Raw genomic sequence first — 25,648 nt, forward strand, 5'->3', positions numbered from 1 at the left:
AGTGTCGACGTTTTGATCACGACTCATATATGACAGCAACCGATGGTACACGCGTGCAATATGGTTTTGACCGTAATTAAGTTGTATATCCTCAGATGGTTCCTGCTGGCCGTTTATTCTCAGCGAGACATCAGTAACGCCTAATCGATCAAATATCATATGGCTGGATAGTTGATTATCAACTCTCGTCATATCCTGCAACGCAACAAATATATGACGCGGAGCCGAAATGCCTTGTTGTGATGCCAGGTTCCATGTGAATATACCATTGATATTTGATTGCTTAGTATCTGTTGTTGTTGTTAGCCAACTTAGTAATGATTTTCCTCCTTGCTCCATAAAGGATAGCAATCGTGCCTCTGTAGTAATGGATGGAGTCATTACTGGCATCCATAATAATATTTTAGTTAAAACGACTTTACCAGAGTCATTATTTGGATTCGCAAGATCCGCTGGAATTCTCCAAATTGCATTTCTATCATCACCTTTTCGCACAAGCACCACGGTATGCTTTGCTCCGTAGATAACTTTTCGCACGTTCCTACAAAATCCAAATACATGATGCAGTGGAATCGCGCATGAGAAAGATCTACGCGGCCCTGTTAACATTGATATGTGTGTTGCAGCTCCGATGTTAAAATTAGGATCGCTGTTTATAATCATATTCTCAACATCAGCGTTAGCGCTATCAGCATTATTTCTTGGTCGTCTTACCACAAATTGCGAGTTTCCAGCAGTGTTTCTAGTATCCTTTGCAAACATCATAGATGGACCCGCTGATCTTGTATAATCGTCGGAATATCTTGCTAGCCCGATTATTGTTGTAGCAACATCAACATCACGTTCTATAGACTCGATCTCTCTTCCATCAATGAGATATTTTGCGCTCTCAAATAGCGCCATTACGCCGTTATTGACTAAGCCAACTTTGGTATCATCTGGATACGGTGCTGGTACAGCAGGAGTATCGGCCTCTGTTACAAGTTCTCCTTCGATTTCAATAAACGCTTCACACGGTAAAAAATATTTACTGGTATCATGGACTTGAAGTTCAATTCGCGATCGTATGTTGGGTTGTACTGCATGATAGGAATAAAATTGATAATTACGGACAGAATCATCCTTGTGCACTGGTGCGTCCATATCAAACGCCGGGTCAGCTGTTCGTTTAAACATTTTATTTAATAATATGCTGATGCATCTAAATCATCGTCGTCGTTTTAAATTCTTCGAATTTTGTCGTGGTTTTAAACCACTTCCCGCTATTATGTTTGCGATGTCATCTTGATTATTGTTTACCAACGACGCTAGTTTTTCTTCCACGGCGTTATTTATTACTTTACTGACATTTGCAGGCATCACTGTCGTTGATGGCATCACCGGTGGTTTCTGTTTTCTTTTTCTCACCAACGACATTAGTTTGTCCTTTGCTGCAGAAAACGCCCTTCCGGCGACATCTCCAATAGCGCTGATTCCCTTATCACGAATAACATCAATAGCCTTCATTCCTAATTGTTTGGCTAACGGCGCCACTTTTAGAGCCATTCTTGTAAATAACCCCGCAATGGTGCTACCGAGACCGTCTCCGTACCACGCGCGGTATACGGGCAATCGTGAGTTTACCACGTAGACGCTGACTGGTTTATCATGGTTGTAGTGTATAATCATCTTTATTATAAAAAACACCAGTGTTTTCCAATTAGTGATTGATCACCAGTGATTGATCACCAGTGATTGGTCAATCGCTGTAATGACCGTGGTCCACGAGTTCGTCTATGAGCGTTCGATATACATTAATGTCCATGATACCACCGGCAAATAACCGCCTGCAAATATCAGCGGCCTCATTGATTATTTCCGGAGAGTTATTTCCGGCTCGTTTTCCTCCGATTAGTATTTCTAGCCGTGATATATCACTGAGAACACTACCAGGACAAGTAACGTCTTTACCAACAGAGTATCCTTTTCCGTGCTTTGGTCTTTCACTTTTTACTTTATTGTGGAACATTATATAAATATTATCACGCGGTGGTAATTCATTTTTATATTTATTTGCCAAATACACTATTCTTGTCCAGTCCTTTAACGACCTTATATTTTTCTCGTAGCCGCTATTGATATGCTCATCTCGTGTGCCCTTATCAAAATTTGTAACAGTAAAATCGACTAATTCTTCGTAGCCGAGATTTCTAATTGTGTCTATTGTGCTCTTTTTAAGCACATTACGGGGTATATTCCCCTCTTTCTCTATTTCTTCCGGTATTTCTTCTTCTGGTTCTCTTGCGGTGGCGCCTAGTTCTTCTTCATCGGCTATTGTAACATAAGGTTCTTGTGGGTCCGTTATAGCGAGTGGTGGCGGCCTCCGTGTTGTAGCAACCGCTATTTTCGCAGGGAGTGTTTCTAAAGACTTTTTTGTTTGCTCGGTCTGAGCCGCTATCTTTTCAAGCGCACCGAGGACGGGTACAGTTGCCGCCGTAACATCTTTGGTCGCTTTAGTTACCGGAGCAAAGAGCTGTTCGCTTCCAACAGCAAAATCAGTTTGTAGTTGTTGCCGCGTTCGAAGTTGTTTTCGGACCCTGTCTCGTAACGGTATGAACTTTTTAAGCGCTACTAGCCGCTCTGGCTAGCCGAGTAGTAAGTGATTCGCCTACCATTATTGCAATTGCTCCGTAATTTCTAATTTCCCGCCGAGTGTGGCGGGGATATGTCCCAGGGGCTCCAGGGAGTTTTCGTCTATAATCCTTCTAATGTTTTTAATTTTATTAGAGATTTCTCGACGTCGTTCAAAAGCCTGTCCGAGTTTTCTTCGTACTGTCTCAACGGCAGTAAATAGTCCAATAAATGCATTTACGTCATTGCCATACAGGTTTTCATTGATCGTATATTGTAATCGCTTTATAAAAGAATACTCGCGTGGCAGGGTATATCGACCTTTCTTTGATTGCTCGTTAATAATTTCATAATCAGACAATATTTTTTGGTTATCAAGCTTATCAGATAATTCAATTCCTTGATTTTTTAATTTTAAAATCTCGGTTAATATATTATTGATGTCTTCGATATTCATATTCTTATAAAACATCTTATTTCTAATATCAAAAAAAAAATTATTTTACAAAATGAACCCCGCGTATCAATCCCGAGGTGTGTTAACATTCGATGAAACATAAAACAGAATATTACAGTTGTTTGTAAAGACAATTTATTCCATCAGTTTTCTTCCGGAAGAAACAATTTATTGTAGCGTTCACACTGTCGGTAACTTTGTCACTCGGTGATAGACCATCACGAGTTATTCCCCTTTGATGTTACATATGAAAATCGAATTCTGCGCCCGGTCTTTTTTGAGATCGCTGAATTTTGTATTCCTTCTGCAACAAATTGTACTGCGGGCACACAAATATCAAAATATCTACTGGCTTCATTCATCGACTGAAAAGTTTTTTCTTCGTGCGTTATTGTATCAAATGACTTTACGGGTTTTGCTTTTTTTGAGTATTTACCGGTTCCGCCTTTTTGGTATTCTGACTTTGCGAGATAGCTTGCAAGTTTATAAGAGAATTATCAGTCTTATTATTATTAATATGATCAATCACAACCCCATTCTCGATTAATCCGTTAAATACTTCAAATACAATCCTGTGAACATAATAGCTTTTTCCTCCCGCAGTAAACATCAAATACCCGCGATTATTTACGGTACCAACCGGCTTCTTCAGTCTACAATTTCTAACAACGCCGTCGCGAGATGCCTCGTAATTAACGAGCACGGGATGCGGCTGAAATTCTTGGTTCATTTGTATAATAATACTACTTGTCTAATTCATTATTTGGTTTAATTATAAACCTTGCAATGTAGTCCTGAGGAGTTTTGATGACTGAGTCAGCGGTGGGGTCAATGACGGCGTTTTTTATTCGCTTGTCATAATAGCGTTTTAACTCTCTGTATCGCTTTCCGCCACAATTGATACATAATTGTGATTTTCCTCTTACACCAACGTGGCAAACCAAGCACGGTAGGGGGCCAAGAGAACCATTACGAACGCTTTGTAAATGATACCCGCAGAATTCACCTCTACATGATTTATTGCACGGGGTTATCGACCCAATCATCAACCATTTGCATTTATTCATTATACTATATTCTTTTATTTAAATACTTGTTTTAATTATATGGAGGAGTTCGAGAGCAGCAATTAAGCCCTGGAAAAATATTAAGTTCAATCTCGATAGAGCCCTCAAGGACGCACCAAAAGCGTCAATAAACGATAGAACCCTGTTAAATAAAATACGCGATTGTATCAATGAATTCAAGCGTGATGGTGCATCTCATAGTTGGTCAACATTTCGAATTGATGGTGTTGTTGATGCTACCATGAACGACAAACGCGCGGCAACGATAATATCACAACTTGGCTCCAGCAAGTATTTCTTCAGAGTAAAATTTATTGTCCGGGTGGAATCAGGCAATTGGATCATACGTGATAAATTTGAACCAGTTCTCAGCGACAAGAAAACAGTCACTGTTAGCCGCGACTCCAAGCCAGGGCTGTTAACCGGAATTGACAGACCATACTATGAACGAGCGTATCCTGAAACAGCAGTTGTCTATGGAATATACCCGTTAAATAAGAAACCTGATATCGGAAAACTAGCGCTGATGAAACAGTCAACGGGGATAAATTGTGTAGCAGAACGAGTAATAGAGCATTTTACAAATGCGTGTCGAGGAAACAAATTGACTGATTTACGACGTAGTAAAATAAACCAATGGGAGGAGACAGTGCGCGAGCGAGGAGCAACCATCAGCGACATAGCGAAATTAGAAACGTCGCTGAGATTTCCAATAACCGTTACAACAATAACCGGTGAAGTATTATACGAATCAAAGTATAAATCAAATGGAGCCCCAATCAAAATTATTGATCATAACGAACACGCGTGGACGCCCGCGGTCACAATATTTCCACGGGATAGAACAGTAAAGTATATCCCCGGGGAATTCCTGGGAGAGGATGGTTTTCTCGCGGAGAGGAAACTATTTGATGCTATTGCCTGCTTGTGTAAAAACGACCCTGTATCAGTGTGGTTACTTCGCAGCGCTGAAAACGATGTGGATACCTTTGATCAGTTTGTAAGACCAAACGGTGAATTATATCGCACTGAAGCGTTTCACAACAAGATGAAAAAAAACCGCCATGGAATTTGAAGAGCATGATGAACAACTGCTAACAAATTGTTTTACGATTCCATCGGTTGCGGCTCATGTTGCAGCAAGGAAAAATGCGTGGAGACCAACGCGCAAGGAATTTCTACCGGATGTACAATCCAGTTGTTTGGAATATTATCACGGTGGACTATGGAACACTGAATACAACCGCGACGCTATGATTTCCGTTGATATGGTTGCCTGTTATCCAGTGAGTTTTCTCGGGTATGGATCCGCCGCTGAGTATTTCAAACGATTTGGACACCCCAGACATGAAATGACTCGTGTTGCTATTAATGGACCACTGCCTGATTTTGATTTAACCGGATTCAGTCGCATAGTATCATTTGAATTCGCGGCAGGACTTCATCGCTGTTGTTATATTTGGATCGGTAGACACATGGCTGAAAAGAAGTGGTTGCCAATAGCGTTGCTACGGTATATGATTGATTGTAGCATGCTTGTATCGTTGATTGTCAGTGACGCGATTATATCATATCGGGTGCAGACTGAAGTCTGGTTACCAGAACCAGAGCGTCTAGATAGCATAATTGACGAGTCCAGAAAACACATTGATGCCGACGAGGAATATATCATCGAATGGTCCAAAAAGATATTCAACCAACGAAACTGCGAGGCAAAAGATCTCGGTAGAAGAATAATCGGTAAGTTCACACAAGGTGGAAAAAACTGCGACTACAAACGATATTGCTCACGGCTGATTATAGATGACGCAGAATATGATTTCGTAATCAAGGACGCAGTGGCAAAAAATAGATACGTGAACTGCAAAACAGCTTTCTTGTCCAATGGAACAAGGTTGGGTACAGTTGTTACCTACAGCGATGGAGACAGCCCGGCATATCCACATTTGAGGGCGTCTATGCTGGGTTACGCCGCTATCAATTTATTCTCGATGATAAATAGATTCCCCGACACCGCGGTTAGAGTTGCAATTGATTCATTTTACATAGACGTAAAGTACAAGGGAAACTTAGCCGAGTTTACTAGTCCGGACGAGAGTTGGGGTATATGGAGAATTAAAAATGAAATACGACACGATTATTCCCCGTCAGCAGATGTCACCGTTGAAAATAATTACTTACGCGGTGATAATTTATCAGAATGGTCTAATGCACCACCGTGTTCTGATCCAATTTGTAGATATAAAAGAGTTTATTTAAGCGGCTGTGGCGGGTCAGGAAAGACGACTCGGGCAATTGAATTATTTCGAACGCGGGCAAGTATAATCGTGCTTACACCGACCCATAGACTAGCGCGAGAGATAAAACAACGAAATGTTGATGCCGTTACTTATCACAGCTTTTTTCGATACAGCGGCGGTGAGTGGACTCCTGATCGAATGGGGGAAAAATTTATTCCTGAGGTTATCATCTGGGATGAGATATGTACTGTTTCGTTAGATACTTTACAAATGTTTCTTGAGTGGTTGCTGCGCGCAAATACAGCGGTAATCATGTGTGGCGACCATGGCCAACCACCACCATTTGTCGGCGAGGGTCCACATGATTGGTTAAAGAATTTTGTGGACTATTATGAAGAAACCGATACTGATTACCGAGCACTTGATGAACAACTGAGCGAGGTTAAAAAATTAATCAGATTACAGCCGGATAGAGTTCAATGTGAAATAATCCGCGAGGTGATTCCGGAAACGCCGTTAAATGAATTCTGGGAAACATGGAGACCAAACGATTTGATTGTAGCGAGTAGAAAGATAGTCAGAGACACACTTCAGCGGAAGTTGTTTGCGTTGCATAAGGAAAAGTTTCCAACGCGCCCAGTGCCGTTATGTTATAGACCCGCGGACACACGGCGGCAGAACACTGAAGTTGAAATCCCGGGCCCGACAGCGTCAGGGACAAAAAAACAAATTCTTGTGCTGAATGATATTGTGCTCGTTGATATCAGCGTCGTCGAGGACGCGCTACGTGCTGATAAATCCCCGTGGACGCTAGGATACGCAACGACAATACATTCCTCGCAGGGATTAACTATCACGGATACAATTGTTTGGATGGTTGATAATCGCATCGAATGGTCAAATCTAGTCTATTTTGCAGTGTCCCGAGTACGGAAGATAAATCAGCTTCGAAGAATTGTTATTGACGAAGCCAGTGACAACGCTGACATCATCGATGCAAGCGTCATTGATAGAAAGCTCTCGGGTTACCGCCAACAGGATAAAAAAAAAACAGCGGCGTTTTGATATTGATGCCGAATTAATAATTGCGTTACGACAACAACAGAATAATCACTGCGCGAGTTGCAATTGTGTAATGCGCTGGCGTTATTCGGATAAAGACGCTCGCCAATTTACCGTGGACAGGATCGATAACAGTCTCGGTCATGTCAAAAACAATGTGAGGTTGACCTGTCTTGAGTGCAATAGACGCAACGGCGCTAGTTAAGACCACGCGGGGGCAATTGAGTATCGTGAGGTATCACTTGTAGTTGCTCGTGAGTAAATCCGCGCTGAGGAGCAGTTGAATCCAGTCTATAGATCGGTGGTCTACCAGTTGATCGTGTTATCGTTGATATGTTATGTGTGGTAACACTCCAAATAGGATCAGTAGCTCTTTTTTTACCGCCTTCAAGCTCTCCTGGTTCATACAGATATCTAACAGTGACATCGCCGAGAATCGGCTTGGAAACGCTATCAATTTTTGATCTTCCGGGTATATACTTTTTTTTAATCGCGTCGCTGGGCTTCATGTTGATTGCTCGGGTAATCTCGTTATTTAACGCTGCAATTACGCCTGGCAACCTTTTGACCCATTGACGAGATCGTTTTTCTTGGATGAATTCCTTCGCGTATTGATATCCAAATAACCGTTCAGCAACAGTCCGATTGAATCGTTCAACAATTGCCTGATCACGATGTAGCGCAGTATGACCTCGTCGTATCGCGACGCTATGATGTTTCAGCGTTGATAGAACAGCGCCGCGAAATTCACTACCGGGATCAACTTGTAATAGATTTGGCCAGCGCAGAGGACCCCTTCGGTAAATCCTCTCAAACGCATCGGCTACTTCAGTTGCTGACTTTGTTTTTAACGGCTCCGCTTGTTTGTATCGACTTGCAACATCAACTACGGTTAGCGCGTATTTGTAACCGTTGTCATGCGGCAGAAATAGTATATCAGCTTGATGAACTTCATTGGGTACGCTGACATCAAAGCGCGAAAAGTTGATTTGTTTAGGCGGTGGTAGATAAATTTGCCATATAGCCTGTTTGGATAACCAATTAGCCGCAACGGCCTTTGTTACCTTTGCAGCGCTTGCGAGTTTACCAATTGCAGCCTTCCCCTTCCAGTATCCTCTCGGAGAATAATAGATGGATTCCATGTTGTTATTATAAACGCTAGCGTTTTCAATTACCAGCGCGAGAAGCTCCGCTTCCAATCATTAATTTACCTTTCATAGCCGATTTTACCAACCATGAAGCCAACTTTTCTTTGAATGATTTATCAGGAATAGCATTTAACGCGTGAATTAATTTTACATCCGTGATATGACGCTGTTGCAGATCGCTACTTTTGTAGTAAGCAACATCATGAGCATGACACGCCTTATCGATAGCGTTTATTGGATACTCACCGGGTTTGGGCTGATTTTGATCATCGAGTCCGATATCTAATCGTGTTCCGGGGCCACAGAAGTTATATCCTGGGAGGTGCTTTTCTCCTGGATACTTTGCCCACGGTGTTCCGGGGAGTTTTGATAACTTGGCTGCAATATCACCTCCTCGCTTTTTTTTAAAGCATCCCCGGGTCTAGCAGAAATAAATCTAAATTTCTTTGTACCGCATCGTACACACTTACCAGTAAGCGCCGATCTGTTATTTCTTGTTGTAACGGTTGTCATATCATTTGTGCCAGTACGCACTCTACACTTCACACAATATAGATCCATAATTTATGCATAGAGATATGAATATAATTGATTTTTCGGTGACTAAAACGAGAGAACCAGTTAAGCATGTTGCAGCGTTACCAAACTCGATCCGGATGATTATCATCGGACCATCTGGATCCGGCAAGACGCAATTGTTACTCAATTTAATAATGAGATGGATGAAGTGGGATAAGTTGTATTTAATCGCCCCTAGCGTGGATGATCAACGATGCTACGAGGTGTTGAAAGATTTTAACGAGAATGCATCAGCGATCGCTGAAAAAAATGTTATTGAGTTTATTACAGATATCAATGATGCACCAGGTATTGATGATATTGATGGCGACGTTAACAATCTAGTCGTGTACGATGATGTTATGTTAGACAATCAAAAAAACCCAGCTAGGATATTTTCCAGAGGCAGGCATAAAAACACCGACGTGATATATGTCACTCAACGATACACTCAGATTCCAAAAGTAATCAGAGACAACTGTAATATTCTTGCTGTATTCAACGGCGTTGATACACACACGCTACAAAATATTTGGCAGACATGGTGCAGCGGTGACATGGACTTTAATGTTTTTCGAAACTGTTTTAGTCATGCTCAGTCGACCCCACATGGATTTGTAACGATAAATTTACATGATCCTCGGACACGATATCGTATCGGACTTGACCAAATATTCGGTTAGTTGTAAATAATTTTCATTGTAAATAACTTCTTAGCAGCAGGGGGGGCAATGACATCGACGCGGTCGTCGCTGTGTTTACCGGACGCTGACAAAACTGGGATCGACGCGCAGAAAAGTGTATTAAACCAAATGACGTCACCGTCGTGTAGGATGGACCGTCGTCGTTTTTTTTTTTACCGGGCGCTGACTACACCGGATCCGCTAAGTGCAGAAAGTAATAATTAAGCAAAATGACGATTGGACAAAATGTCGGATTCGCCCCCCCTGCTGCTTGCACCATATGTGATCTTTTGAGATCCCAAAGAATGCCAAGCATACATTATAGTCATGATGCTAGAGCTTGAGGGTTTAGATCCTTCCTCTTTCTCTGTCTTCAGCAGGAGAGTGACAATGTCAGTCCCCACAACCCTGTTCCAAGTGCTTCTAGTAGTACTTGAGAACATGCACTGCATCTTGCATCACTGCCTTACACGGAATATCAATTGATGGAAATCCACTCTTTGAATGCATGCTTATGGAAACCTATTATGTGCTACAAGCCCTGGTTGCATCATTTTAGAACCCTGAAACTATCCATTCTGAACTGCAAATAGGTTGGGTCCATTCCAAGAACATTCAACGTGCTTACCATGCATGGCAAGGCTAGAAAACATGCTTGATATCAGTCAGATTTAAAGTGATCTGAGTTGAGAGGAATCCAAACTTGCACAAATTTCATTCAGGAAACAAGGCGAGAGACTTTGGCCTATTCAAGTCAAAATTGGCTAGCAGGTCTGATAGATCAATTTAGATGCCAATTTTATTTTACAATGGTGTCTAAAAGTGTCAGAGATCATGGAGCTGTAGACTTTGATTGTAAGTGGGGCTAACATAAAGCCTGAGAAAAACCTGAGCTCCTTGCAAGATTGAGATACTAAGAGGAAGAATATTGATCTTTCACCGGACAATAGATAACTGTCACTTTCCTTTGCTTTCCTCAAAAAATGAAGGTTAAAATTCCTTTTTACACAATGTTCTCCTCACAAGCCCCTGTCATGTAGGAAAATCCTGTCTGGGCAGGGATGACACACATGCAACCATGGCTGTTTGAGCAGACTGGACCTTGACAGGATTTTCCAGATGATGTCTATTGCAACATCATGCAGATCATTCACCCCTGACTTCTCCCACCTGCATCACTATGCAATTTCAAGACATAATTTTGTGTATTATCCTTGGTAACAAAACAATCAGGGACTGGAATAGCCCCAAAATGCCTCCCATGTGACTGATACTGCACCACAGCCTTGGATTCTGAGTGCAGGATTAGACAGACTAGGTGAGCAGTATGTGATCCCACCCTTTCTGAGAGTGAAGAATATTACTGAATGCTCACAAAGTGAACAAATCCAATGAAAGACCAATGGAAGGACTGACCAATCTGTATGAAGGTCTGGTCCCTTCTCAACAGTGAGTCTGCCAGGACATTAAGCCTGCTGGAATCTATGTGATGTGGACCAGTGCAGAAAGCCTCAAACCCGAATGCACAGTCTGGTGATACTGTCCCCCCACCCTCCCTTTGAGCAGGTGGGTCACAAACAAGTTTCCACACTGGGTGTTTCCAGCCGAAATGAGCCATTATTTGTTTTGCACCTGATGCACAAATAATGAATCAAGATGAAAACTCATTGAGTCAAATGGAAAAGGGGTGCCACTGGACCAGCTGCAGATAGCACATGAATAGGCAAGCAAAAGGATCAGCTGAAATCCACTTCCAGTTGGAAATTGATTCTACAAGGCTGATGATCTGTGGCAGAGAGAGGCAAATGAAGTTGAGATTGGTAGAAATGCTGGGATGGTTTGAAATTAGACTAGTCCCAGTTCACCAGAAACCCTAACTGATCTAAAACGGAAGAAAATTTTGTCATTCCCTTCACCTACGATGAACTTACTAAGTGTTTTTCAAAGGACACTTCAGGTATGCTGCAGTTATTCATTGATGAGATCAGCCTAAAAAGTCAACAATGCAGTTTACAGTCATTGTGAATGATAATAGATTGATCTTGAGAGGGAACATAAAATTGGTATACTGATCCTTGGAAGCCAAACTGAAGGAATTTGCATGAAGCCAGGTGGGTATGAAATATGGAAATTTGCATTGGTTAAGTTTACTATGACTGCAGATTTATCCCTTTTTAAAGAAAGCCTGACTTACCACACATTACCGATTTTGAATGTTGGCACAGCTATGTATTTGTTTAGCTGGCTGATACTCATGACTGGCCTGAGTTTTCCTTTGGCTCTGGGCATTGGGAAATGCCTGCCCACTTGTTAAGATCCCCATCCATAAAATGTCCACTTTCTGCAGAAGAGATGGAATGCTTATTCAGGCAAAAACAATGATGGGGGCCAGATAAACAGAGTACAAAGCCCCTCCACAACAACTTGGATCAACCATTCATTTTTCAGAAAAGGGCAGATCCAAGACTGAAGGAATCTGGTGCCTACTGGCTGATTGTCTGCTTCAGCCAAAGTGGCAAGTAAATGATGACTGTTGGGATGCATGAGGAAGGAAAAACCTTGCTTACTATTCCCTTTACTAAACTGCTTCTGGAATGGAAGGGATTGTTGCCACATGAAAATTGACCCAGGTCAAAACTACTGCTATTGGGCAGTGTTCAACCTCATCTCCTTTAAATGATCTTCTCTTCATTGCAGCTGAGACTGATTTGGTGTGAAGACCGGTGCATGCAGCAAGACAAGATTGTGAAGTACTTGCACTGCCTGTTCTGTACTACCTCACTTCTACCATCCAACAGCAATAACAATGATATCTAACCAACCGGTACCATCTGAATAACTGACCCCCATCCCCCATGAAATGGCAGATGGGCAAGTGACTCAGCTGATCTTGCTTGTATAAATAAGTAGAAAGTGTACTGGACAGGTGGTTGGATGGTTGGTTTTGGGTGGCCATATGTCAGCAGGGCAGCCAGCCATATTATAAAGAACCTGGACAAAATGTATGGCAAAATATATGGGCCTACACAACAGATCCATGTAAAACCCCAGATATCATGGATTGGCAAGTCAATATGCAGCACAGGTCACTGATGTGATGGAGTACAGCTTGGGAGGAGGTATGTAAAGATCATCAGTGTCCAAAAATTAAGCCATAAACCAGACTTACCAGCCATGCCAGCAAACTCACACTTACTAGCCATGACATACTCTGGCATGTGGCAGGTCCTAGGACAAGGGGACAACCCAAACTAGGGTGGACACTCTCCCATTAACTTGAAGGCACAATATGAGATTTTCAATGTCAGTAGGGGCATAAATTCTCCTAGAAGACATCACTGTATCATCTCTTGTTCCTCAATTTAATCTTTGCCCAATGTAATAACTCGAGCTGGCACTGTATGCATCATTTAGAAGGGAGGTAGAACCATTGTGGTGCCCTCCACCACACTGTCAACTTAGTGTCTTTGGTTGAAGATGTTTGTATTCCACTGTCTAAGAATTCACCCGTTTTTCTTTGCTCTTCAAGCTTTATCACAAAGCAATTGACGAAATTCCCTAAGATGATATTCCACATACAGTATAGTGCAAGCATAACCACATACACTGCAGGTGGAACCAATACAATGCAGGCAGATGTCAATGAACACTTTGTGTAATAGAGGCATGTCTTGGATGCCCTCATAGGCTTGATATTTTTTTTGCATTTAGTACATTCTGTACAAAATGACAAAAATTATTTGGAAAAAACAACCAGAAAGTACATCATTAGCAATGAATAACAAGCACTAACAATACTGTTGGAGCACAAGATCTGAATAATGAAAGATCCACACAAATACTGATCAAAAGCTAAAACTGATTGCAGCATGTAGCATAGACGAATGGATAAAAATACCAAGATATCATCTGATTTCAACAGTACAATGGTACATTTACGTCATTTATACAAAAACTTATTGAAAACCTTTAATGACAGGATGCTTTCTATCAAACCTGAGAATAGTCTGTTGAATGTTTTTCAAAAGTTCTATTGTTTTTCAATTTTTAGGCATAGTATCCAAAGCAGATGTTGAAGAAGCTGTTTAAAGGCAGAGCTGAACAAATTTTATAAAAGTCTGCTCTGTGCTGCCTGACTGGAAAGTTAAACTTAGCATTGGGAGATTTGATTTTGCCAGACAAAAAAGTATATGGCTAATCAACAGTGAAGAGCACCTTTTATTACCCAAGACATATGTAACAAAAATGCTAAGCATTATGTCATTAACCTTTATCACCAATCACCTTGAAAACATGCATAAAACCAATCTTTGACAAGCTGCAAGCTGGGCTTTTGAGAGTTGGCCAGCATGGCATATTTCACTCAACCAGAAAGACAAGTAAGCAATTTCATTGGGGTGGCACATATTCACCCATTTCCTTTGCTACGTAAGGACTGGACATTCTCCAAATCCTTCACACTTAAAAACTACAAATGTTTATTCTATGCCAAATTCAACTATAAATAATAAGCATCCACATCATCATGTATGCATGAAAAAATTCAAAACTGATTTAACACTGACAACAAGGAAGAAGTGACATTCTCTAAAACAGCATTGATAGATGAATGAAACTGTAGTCATTTTTGTAACAGAAGCATGAAATATATATAAATGTACTGGTGAGTTCAAAGTACAAAACATGCAGAATATGAAACACTGCATACTGAGCATGACCTCTCTCCCTCTCTTATTCTCTCAACCTTTTCTTAGTTGTAGTCTTAACAAAAACAAATTCCATGACGTTTCCAAAACTTTCCAGTATCATTTCACAAAACTCGTGGACCACAGTATCAATAGTAATTTTGTCATGTTTGAAACAAGTCTTTCAATTAGCGCTCTGCACGCTATGAAGTTAGCAGATATAAATTTTTTCAATCTATTGTCAGAAATTCCATGACTTTTCCAAAACTTTTCCAGGTTTTGAGAAATCCCATGACTTTCAAGACCCTTGAAATCTACTTTCTAAAATCCAAAACTTTTCCAGGATTCCGGGAACCATGCTAAGATAATTTGAGCTTGTTATGGGCATTGGGCAAATGGATTTGTCCAATCCTTAAAGTTTTGTTTATTTTTGTTGTTGTTGTTGTAGGGTTTAACGCCATTTTTCAGCACACGATAGGCTACACATGGCGGCCAGTATTAATGGTGGAGGAAGAACCCTGGAAAGCCCCGGAAAGAACCACTGACCCTTGAGAAGCTACTGGCAAGCTTTCTCACATACCCACATTGACCGAATCCAAGACTCGAACCCACACAGACAGAGGTGAGATGGCAGTGATCTGTAATGGAGAGCGCTTTAGACCACTCGTCCACTCGGGGCCCCTCCTATTTTTGTAATGCTGACCATAACTGAGGCTAAATTCTGCTGAATGATATTTTAAAAAGGTTTTTCTACTTTTATGACAAAATGTCTGATGGTACCTTTGCACCATTTGAACAAATGTGAAAGACCATCATGCTGTCTGTCAAATTCTGTTAAGCATCTGTTGAGAAGTTGTTGAAATGTTTTTCTATTTTTAGTAAAAGCACCCATACTAGATACCAGATTGGCATCATCTGAACAAATCTGAATGTCCTTGATATCACAGAACATGAAGAATACTACCAAAAGGTCAAGTTGCCTTCCTGCCAGATGATCTGAAAACATATTGCCAGGAAGCTGCATACATTTTTTCATGCAATAAATATCAGTTTGATTCTAATCATGCAAAACTCTGCTAAATGGCTAGATATATTACTTCTGCATTTTGTCACAATGTGGTGCACTGTATTTATGCAATAAAAGACCTACTCTGTTCATGAATAATTGTGAACTTGATGAAAGCTTTTCTCTTCTAAGCTACTAACCTCTGCTCAGAGATGTCTTTCTGTCCAAGGTCAGAGGCCAGGGCTGCTGCAGAGGGTTCAGTGATCAGCCTTAAAACTCTGAATCCTGCTTTTGTAGCTGCCTGCCTGTTAGTTGAAATGAAGAGCTGTTGTATTGGATTATTTATTACAGAGGAATGATTTATATAAAAAAGTATTAATTAAGTCTTGTGATTGACAGTCTTAAATGAAAAAATGAATTTATTATAACATATTTCAAAAATGACTATAGGTTGAGTGGTATATTTGATAATGACTAGGTTTGGTGATATATAAAATAATGGTTATAGGTTTATGTTGTTAATTTGATGAGGACTATAAGTTATGTTGTAAAGTTATCTCAAACTCACCGTGAGTAATGCTAATAAGATATATTTTGACTGCAGTTTCAATTAATTATCATGGAATTTCAATGAATTTCAAGGAAAACAACAAGGGCACTGAATCTGAAAGGAACAAAGTCAAGATCATTTTCCATGTAAATTAACATGAAATTAAAAGAACAACAACAATATCTGAACCACCCACAGTCAACTTGCTACAGAGCAGTATTGGCAACTTGTTGTGGTACATTGTGGGAAATTTGTTTTATCCATGACATGTTATCTTAATGAAGTGTTTGGTCATAGATGATCCCCTTAAATATTCATCAGTATTATCAAAAGATCCCCTTAAGTATTCATCAGTATCATCAAAAGATCCCCTTAAGTATTCATTAGTATCATCAAAACTCAAGAAAAATAGGGTTCAACAGTTATTAAGACCAAAAACACAATCTGCTATCCCTCATGTGCACTTGTTTTCTCTTTATTTTCAAGTTTTCTCATTATCCTGAAAATTGTGCTTTAAGGATTCAGTACAAAAATGTAGGGGTTAGGGGGTAAACTAATTTTAATAGTGTAATACTTACCCACTGCTATTACATAGCTAGTGGTTTTCCAGGAGGCAAAATTTTTATCCTCCCATTAGGGTGAACCAGAAGCTTCCAGAACACTAAATCACACAGGCAAATATTGTCCATGCATTTTGCTGCTCTTCATTCTTTTCACGGAATCAGCCTAACTTTGTGGGACATCGGTGGGGGGTGGGGAGAGGGATTCAACCAATAGCAACAGGTAAGTATTATATAATTAAAATTTAAATTAGTTTACTGCCTACACCACCCACCCCAAAGTTACATTTTGATATCTGATGATCCCACACCTGGCAAATAAATAAAATGAACACAAGGAATACTGAATTTCACTGAAGAGCAGAATATGCAGAATGGAATCTGCATGGGCTGCTTTCTGAGTAAAGACAGAAAGTAGTATGAGTGCCCAGACAGCATTTATCACATCCTACAAAGATGAAAAAGTTATGTGGCAACCTCATACACTTGAACTTTTATGAAAGACAGATCCCTACAGGTAAGGAACTGGTAAGCTCTTTTATAACAGTTCATGCAAACAACCTAGAAATGGTGGAAGCAGAAATATCAGCTACACCTATCATGGGTAGGAAAAGACATTTTCTACTCTTCCTTCTCCCTTTACAGGCTGCCAAGTAAAATAAGGCAGCCCTAACTGGACATAAAAATCTATCTTGACCATCACCAGTACGGATATGGTGGAGACTGGGGATCTTAATCAGAAGGGAATCAACTGATGAAAGCTGATATTTTGCTAAACACTGGACTGGTAGAAGAGAAACTGACCCAAAATTGGATAGAGCAAGAAGCTCCCTCATTTGTCTCACCAATGCTAAGGCAAGAAAGATAAAGGCCCATGAAAAGAGACCATGATGCAAAGACAATGGTTACTAGAGACAAAATTTCTGCTTAAAAGATTCCATTGTTTTCAATGGAAGGCAAGGCAAGGTCCCCATTAAAATACTCACCTGTGCCACTTCAGCATCCAAAGTGGGTGGTTTAGTGGCCGTCTAGCTAGAACCTGCTACTAATGGGCACAACCTGGCGAATGGAAGACAGACAACCCCTTACATTGTCTAGCAGAGTCTTGGCCTTTGATTAACCTTTGAGAGAGCTCCTTGATCATAACCAAATCAAGATTCAACAACAGGTCTGGTCGAGAGATTGCCCCAGAAAGTTTCTCCAAACTGGTTCAAAGTTTAGAGTCACATGAATCTAAAGGTTTGGGACACAGGTTACTGGGCAAAGAGGTGGTAAACAGGCCAGCTCAACTCCTCTTCTTCCATAACTTATGGGTGATTGGTGGCAGGGGACCCAAAGGAAGGGGGTACCAACTTGGCCTTTTGTGTGTCAAACACGAGCATAATGATGAGGACAGAGCAAACAAATTTGTCACGCTCTCTTTGTGGGAGGCAGGACTAAATTAAACCAAAGTCTCGACATTGCTGGAGATGCTTGTTGGAGTAGGAATTTCAACCAGCAACTCCTTATGCAGAGGTAGCAGTCTGTTCTTAGCAGTGGGAGGTAGGTTAGGGTGACTGTCCACCCATTAGAGCATTTGGGGAAGAAAGTCTATCATCCTCTTTTCTGACCCAACCTCATGAGACAATGTAGGTCCACAGCAGGTCCTGCAGTCCACTGCTGCATGCAGGGGAAGGGCCAATTACTTCCCTATGACAGAAGACCTCACATCCCACTGGATTTTAGTGGGATAATAGAGAAGGGTCTGCAAGCTGATTCCCAGTCCCCCCGTAGGATGAAATGGCAGTCTAATGAGGGGTGGGTGGGCTCCTAGTGGAAAAGAGAAGGTACTTGTCTTCCCTCTCTGGTAAGCAGATTGCACACCACTTTTTCAACTCCTCTCTGCTCTCACAAATTGGAGATGATGCTGCTCCTCCTGAAGAAGGCATGACTCACTCTCCACCTATTTTTAACCTCCCATAAGAGGGGACCCACTAATCCTAAGAGTCTCCAGACAAACTTGGGTAACCCTTCTCTCAGACCCAAAGGACTTAGAGAACAAGAACCTCAAAAACTCCAAAGAAGACAAGGAATAAATTCTTTCCCTGCTTTATATGTATATCTACTCCTAGCCAGATCCCAGATCTTGTCCAACATAGGCTACAAATGGGACAATCATCGTCCTCTGTGTATGTGTGCAAGATAAGACATACTTCCTGAAAATCTGAAGAAAACAAAGATTCTTTATAGAGAAAATAGTATACACAAGGTAATGCTAATAAAATGAGTTCAATGTGAAGACATTTAATTTAAGGTGCTTTCACAAAATTAATTGCTAAAAAGGAAGCAACACCAAGCTCAACACAGAAAAATGCAATATAAACAGTCAGCAAGGCTGAAAGAAAAATAAATTAGTATAAAACAGTATGGAAAATATGTAAGAAAGGCTATACCAAACTAAAACAGAACAATAACCTGACTAACCAGTATAAATTTAACAATTCATCATAAAGGCAAGGTGAGTTAAATGATTTGTAAGGAAAACTAAAATGGATAAAGGCGAGTCCATAGACTGAAATTAAGCAAGGACAGGGGAAATTTAACTCTTAGCTAGAAAAAGTACAATCCAAAATGAAACACTTATGCCTTGTGATAGGGTAAAACTGTTAAAACAAAATGCCATGCCATACTCAACATGTATGATATAATGATAATAACTCAAGAGATCTTAACTAAAAAAAATTAGAAGTCGATCAGGGTAAAATTTTAAGATAATATCACCAAAATAAATAGTAACTGACTCAGGAAGCAGCAGCTAAATTGTCCTGGTAAAACCAACATTGGTCATTACAAGATACTGACTGAGAAAAGAATGAAGAGTGGTAGTACACATCAGCAATATGTGCTGGGTGTCCCAAGGGGGAAAGCCAATGTTCTGGAGACTTCTGGTTCACTCTAAGGGGAGGCCAACATTTCTGTCATGCAGTCCTCCCAGAAATGTACAAGCTATGCAGCATCAATACATAAGGTATTAGTGATATTAAACCATAGCATTTGTGTCCTGGCTTTGCACCTCTGATAGCCTGTGTTTGATATCTAGCTTAAACATGTGCAAGCTTAAGCGGCTGCCAATCCAAGGCTGTCAATTTCCATCTCTAAAACTACACCATTCAAATATCTGAGTCACCAGAACCACACTAAGGTGTTAAAGCTTGCTGTGCTATCTAGCAAAAAGCTGGCCATGGCCTGCAAGTCAAGGATTGCAACCAAAATGTTGTGTTGCAAGCATCAAAATGTATCCACATGCCAAGTCACATAGCAAACTTAAACACTGAGGATTATCTAATGGATAGGGACACCAATGTGACCTCTGTCACAATTCCAGCAAGGCAGGCTCTACAACAAGCAAGTAATAGGAAGCAGGAAAGAGTGTCTTTCTTGAATTATTACCTGACAGCTTCCTTCTGTTCAGTGTTGAAGCTGAGAGGGACAGTTAGAACAGAGTTCTTGATTCCATTTCCGCCATGACTCTGGGCTGTCTCTGAAATAAATGTGAATATGTTTTTTAATTTTTAATTTTACAGCTCTGTTTTACCAGAATAAAACAGAAGTGCCACATCTGGTACATGATGTACATCTACAGAGCATGGAAAAAATACACAACAGTGATCTGATAAATAACACCAGCCTCAGAAGTACAAATGATGATGTTGACCTTTGACCTAGTAATGTGATTAAGGTATATATTGCCCACTCACTCACAAAATGCATGCAACATGATTAATGTATATATTACCCCTACCCCCCATTTCCCTAAAATGCCTGTACTATACAGCTCTCCCATGTTATAACACAGCAGTCAGGGTCCATAAATGCAAATAGCATTATCTAACTAACAGCTTTAAAGCGAAATTGATCATAAATGTTGAGTGTACTTGTGTGTTGAGAGGGGGTCAAATGCATAGTAATACTTACTTTATGTACATTATGTTTCAGTTTGGTATTTATAAACTTAACTATGCCCTATAATCATATTTTAACAAGTAAATAAAATATACCAAGCTTTAGAATGCTTTCTTTCAACCCATATCGTTATATATAAGATTAAACATACAGTAATTATATAAACACCTTGTCTGAATAATTATACATGTACTTGCTAGTTATAATTTCTATTTACAGCTGCATCAAGTTTAAAGAGATTAAATATGTTGTAATCACCATCAAAAAATTATTAAATTAACATGTAGGTTTCTCTTTAGGCCAGTGCAGTTTAATGTTAAAAGCTTCATTCCTTTCAATTAGATCACAATCACACATGTTCCACTTCTACGCCCATTTTGTATTAAGTAAATGAACATCTTAAACAAGTGTAATGAGTAATGTCAAGTCATTTTTTATTCAATAAAATATCTAGTTTTTAGTTCAATATGATTATTAGTGACTGAGTGACATTACATTATGTACAGCACACTTTTAGCAAAGAACATGGAAAAACAGAAAAAGACAAACTTACATATATTTATGTAATCCATTTAAAATCCCATTGTCTGAAGAAAGAAAACATGTTTGTCCACAAAAAGTACTATTCCTAAAAGTGTGTTTCTTACTGGAAGTATTACGTGATTTTATATTTTTTGGACAGGATCATTCATGGTTTTTTGGGGGTCCTTTTTACAAAATCAATCATTTTCAAGGGCTCAATGTCCTGTCTTTCTTGCCATATTAGTCCTTTTTTGAATGCAAATATTGCTTCAGAAATAGAATGGAGTGTTTCTGGTAGGTATTCCTGGTCAGTGTCAAGAGCAAATTCTACTTCCTGTTGATCGGGATCTAAATTTTGAATTTGTTGTCCTAGGAAGAACTGTACAATGTCAGCATTAGTCCTACTTTCCTCATAAATGTTGATCTGGTGCTGATCTTTGTCAAATAAATTAAAATGTCCCCGTAAGCACAGCTTTAACCTCTTCAACATCCGTTTAAATTGCAGTCCTATTGACAAGCAAGTTTTCCTTTTCCTGGACATCTCAATTGTGAGATTAAATGTCTTAATTCACTCGTCAATACTGTTAAGACTAAACTCTTACATTTTATCTCACTGAAAAGGGACACTTAATTGTTTTAATAGACCTTATTTGTAATATGGCTACATTATGCAAATGAACATCTACCTCTTCTGTTGGGCCCCGTGTGGCCGAGTAGTCTAAAGTGCTCTCCATTACGGATCACTGCCATCTCAACTCTGTCTGCATGGGTTCGAGTCTCGGATTCTGCCAATGTGGGTATGTGAGAAAGCTTGCCAGTAGCTTCTCGAGGGTCGGTGGTTCTTTCCGGTGATTTCCCAGGTTCTTCCTCCACCATTAATACTGGCTGCCATGTATAGCCTATCGTATGCTGAAAAATGGTGTTCAACCCTACAACAACAACCTCTTCTGGGCTGCTGTGCAACAGATTACAGAAAGCAGTGGCAAGTTCAAAAGACAGGCAGCCATTAATTATTTCTGTGATCTTTTTACATGTGTCAGTAAAAAATCAGCTGCATAATCAGTGAGCTGTATTTACAGAGATAAAAGTCAGTGAGCTGTATTTACAGAGATAAAAGTCAGTAAGCTGTATTTACAGAGATAAAAGTCAGTGATCAGACGAGGTGGCTAAAGGTAAATTAGACAATCATGTGTACTTAGCCAAATACAGTAGTTGATACAGACCAATGACCATTATGGCTTAGTAATGACACAGGTAATTTTGGGTCTTCAAGAGCCTGTTAGGAATGCAATATCTTACCTTGCCAGAATACAACAGTGGCTAATTAGATTTAAACTGTGAATGTTAAAACACATTCTGGTAGTGTCCAAATCAAGTATAGTAGTTTTCGATGTAAAGGTTTCAGATGTTAGATGTAAAAAAAACTTTTAAATATTTTTAAATAGTTTTTAATACTTTGGTTTTAGGGTCTCAGTGCTACTGCCTTATATCCAAAATCGTTTTATAGTGAAGTACATTAAAATGGCAGAGAGCTGTATCACCCATAAATCCCCACCATGAAAGCCAGGGTATCAAAAAGTTCCATATCTTAATGTCTTTGGTCAATAACTTAACAACACCTAATTAATCCAGAGCTACCATTTGTGAATGTCAACACTAAGGTAAGTTTTATGCACACTGACAGACATGAGCATGCTTAAATTTAAATCTGTTTATTTTAGATTTAAGTTACAACAAGCAGACACAATAACAGCATATCAGCATAAGATACATACATGTGACAGAGAAGCGAAATCTGCTTTGTTTATAATAAATAGGGAGATTCGCAAAATCTGGTTGGAACTTTTGACTTTAAAAGAGGAAGGATTTTTAATAAGAATGGCAAATGTTTCACCTCAGCATGTCTTCAAATTTCTTTTTCCAATGAGGACAGTAAGATAATATGGGAATAGTTTCTGTCCATTGTCATCTATTTGTATAAGAACCATCTGCAATTTCCTAGGAACATTACTTTGACTTGATCTGAAAGACAATCTACTAAAATATATAGGAGATTATGTTCAACAATAATCAGGGTTCCTGCCAAATAGTTACAAAAGATTCCTGACTTTTTCCAGACCTCACAACGTAACAAGTTTATTGACCTAATGAGGCAAAAATACTCAAAATTTGCAAGTAAAAATGTTAGGACACGAAAAAGTATAACATAAACTACAAGATTTGATTTGCCTTATTTATCTTGCAATCAGTTGTTGTTTGTCCAGAAAAATATATATAAAATTTAGAGTGCCATCTGTCATACGGGAATCCAGATAAACTACTTATACTGTGTATATATAAATGCAGAGATGCTTCAAGTTGGTAAGCTGAGTGATCTTCTTTTAATACATGACAGCTTTGCTTTTATATGAATAAAGCAATTCACACATTTTACAGCTCTGTTTATTTCTGCTTTGTTGACATCGTCTGTGGTGAAGAAGTTTTTCAATGGGCTGCTGGTAGTGGGCAGGTGCTAGTGTGTGGCCACCGGAGTGGTCAGCAGGTACTAGAACTGGATGTATATACTCTTAGGGGTGAAAGACATGTCACACAGAAAGCAGCTGTATTAGTGGAGACAGACACGGTGGGAAAAGTCTTTCATCGAAAATATTGAAATAATGAATATACTGGAACCTGATCATGATGAAGTGTTTTAATGATTACATAAGACTTTTAAGAGCTGAAAGCCCCCAGTTGGAAATATCAAATTCTCTCCTGTGCAGCTAACATGAAGCTTTGATCTTAATTTTGGAAGTCCCTATCCATGCTTTAAGGACACAAAGGATTATAAACACAATGTCCAGACATTCTTTAAATAATATCGCATCGACATAGGCACACAAAAGATCAGTCCAAGAATGGCAATCAAATCAAATCCAACTAAATCAAAATGAATGTACTCAATAGCACAACATAAAACTTAACGAATATGAGTACATAAACTTCTCCCAAGCAAAACAGAGCAGTCATGCCTCCAGTTTCTGTTATATAAAAAAAATTAAGACTTTTTTCAAGACTTTTTAGTCATTTTTCTTTTTTTCTTCAAATTTTAGACCTTTTCCAGAATTCCAGACCCATGTGGAACATTTAAAAAAATGTTAGAAAAACAACGTCTCTACATGTTTATATTTATCCACATTTGATGCAGATTCTGCAATCATGAACTTCAGTGATGGTATATTCATTTTTGTATTTAATTTTACTTTAACATGTTGCATGACATGTAATGTCGTTCTTGCCACCATATTTAAAATCAACTCATGAGATGCGTAGAAAGCATATTCATGTACTTTTAAATAGATTCCATCCATGAAATTCCAATTTCTATCCATCACTGAATGTTGTGGCTAATATTCTGACACTGTTGCTTTGAGAGATAACACACAATCATCTCAAAACCTTTTAACAATGAGGCCATACAGACATGGTTTTATGCATACTGAGCTCTCTCGTAATCCAACCATAATCAATTAATCTCTTTAATCCATTTGTCATTTTTTTCTCATCACACATAATATAACACATGTTGATAAACTTCAAACACTGAAGTTATCTGACCATACCAACTGAATTAAAGGGGTGTTAAAACTCTTTACATTGCTTTTAATTAGCAACTAAATAGTCTTGCCATGCTTAACTCATTTCAGTCACATGATCACAGGCAGTATTACTGTAAAAAAATACCGCACTGAAGGCAAGGTGTGAAAAAAATTGGAAAAGTAACAAGTTTCAATAATAATTTTTGCATACACTGGAGACTTTAGTGAGTGATGAGAGATACCACTAATCTCTGAATGAAAATCATCCTGTCCACAACTTTCACATATATAAAGATAACAAGGTTGGCACCAGAATGTGCATAATGGTCACCAATGTTTGCCAAAGAAAGCTGTACAAACTAGATCTTGCTCTCATCTTTGCCAATTAACTTTAAGTGTTTTGTACAAAATTTCCTTCCTGTCATTGAGACTTTCTTTTGAAGCTAATAAGTATTCTATTTCATGCTAAATTATGCATTGTTAGTAACTTGCTTTTGCATGAAAATAAGTCCTTGTATCATTTGTACAAGCTCGAAGATATGTTACACTAACTATAATCATTTCCCTGTGACAAATACTCACAACACAATAATGTAAATTGCCAAAATTACTATCTAAAATTCAGTATCACATTTAGTGACTTTAGTAAGCAGAATGCTGCACAGAAGTGGTTCCCAAAGTGGGTGGTACTGCCCCCCTTGTGGGTGGTGGGATTACAGAGGGGGGCACTAATGCTGAATAATGCTTATAATGGGATAAGATGGGGGGGGGGGCACTGGGGATAACCAAGGGAATGATGGCCTGAAAAAGTTTGGGAACCACTGCTGTACAGGATAGGATGTCTACAACAACCTACTGGCATGGTTACTACAAAATGAAGCCTAAGACTGACAGACTTTTCAAATTTACAATCACAAGTTACGTTACTAATCTGTCTTCTAGTCTTTCTTTACACCAAAGTAGACTTAAAGTCTGAATAC

At 39.4% G+C, this 25,648-nt stretch overlaps 1 protein-coding gene across 1 annotated transcript in view; it reads right to left on the minus strand.

Moving 5' to 3' along the window:
* LOC149789056 (heat shock 70 kDa protein 14-like) overlaps positions 1–25,648 on the minus strand; it is a 61,282-nt gene that overhangs the window by 25,549 nt on the left and 10,085 nt on the right. Inside the window, exons 5-6 of the mRNA XM_089975241.1 lie at positions 20,056–20,146; positions 15,717–15,821 (exon numbers count right to left, since the gene is read on the minus strand). Coding sequence (XP_089831367.1) covers positions 15,717–15,821; positions 20,056–20,146 — 196 coding nt within the window. The remainder of the gene's footprint in view (positions 1–15,716; positions 15,822–20,055; positions 20,147–25,648) is intronic.

Source organism: Sinohyriopsis cumingii, chromosome 11 (genome assembly GCF_028554795.1).
Source record: "Sinohyriopsis cumingii isolate HCF-2022 chromosome 11, ASM2855479v2, whole genome shotgun sequence".
Taxonomy (NCBI): domain Eukaryota; kingdom Metazoa; phylum Mollusca; class Bivalvia; order Unionida; family Unionidae; genus Sinohyriopsis; species Sinohyriopsis cumingii.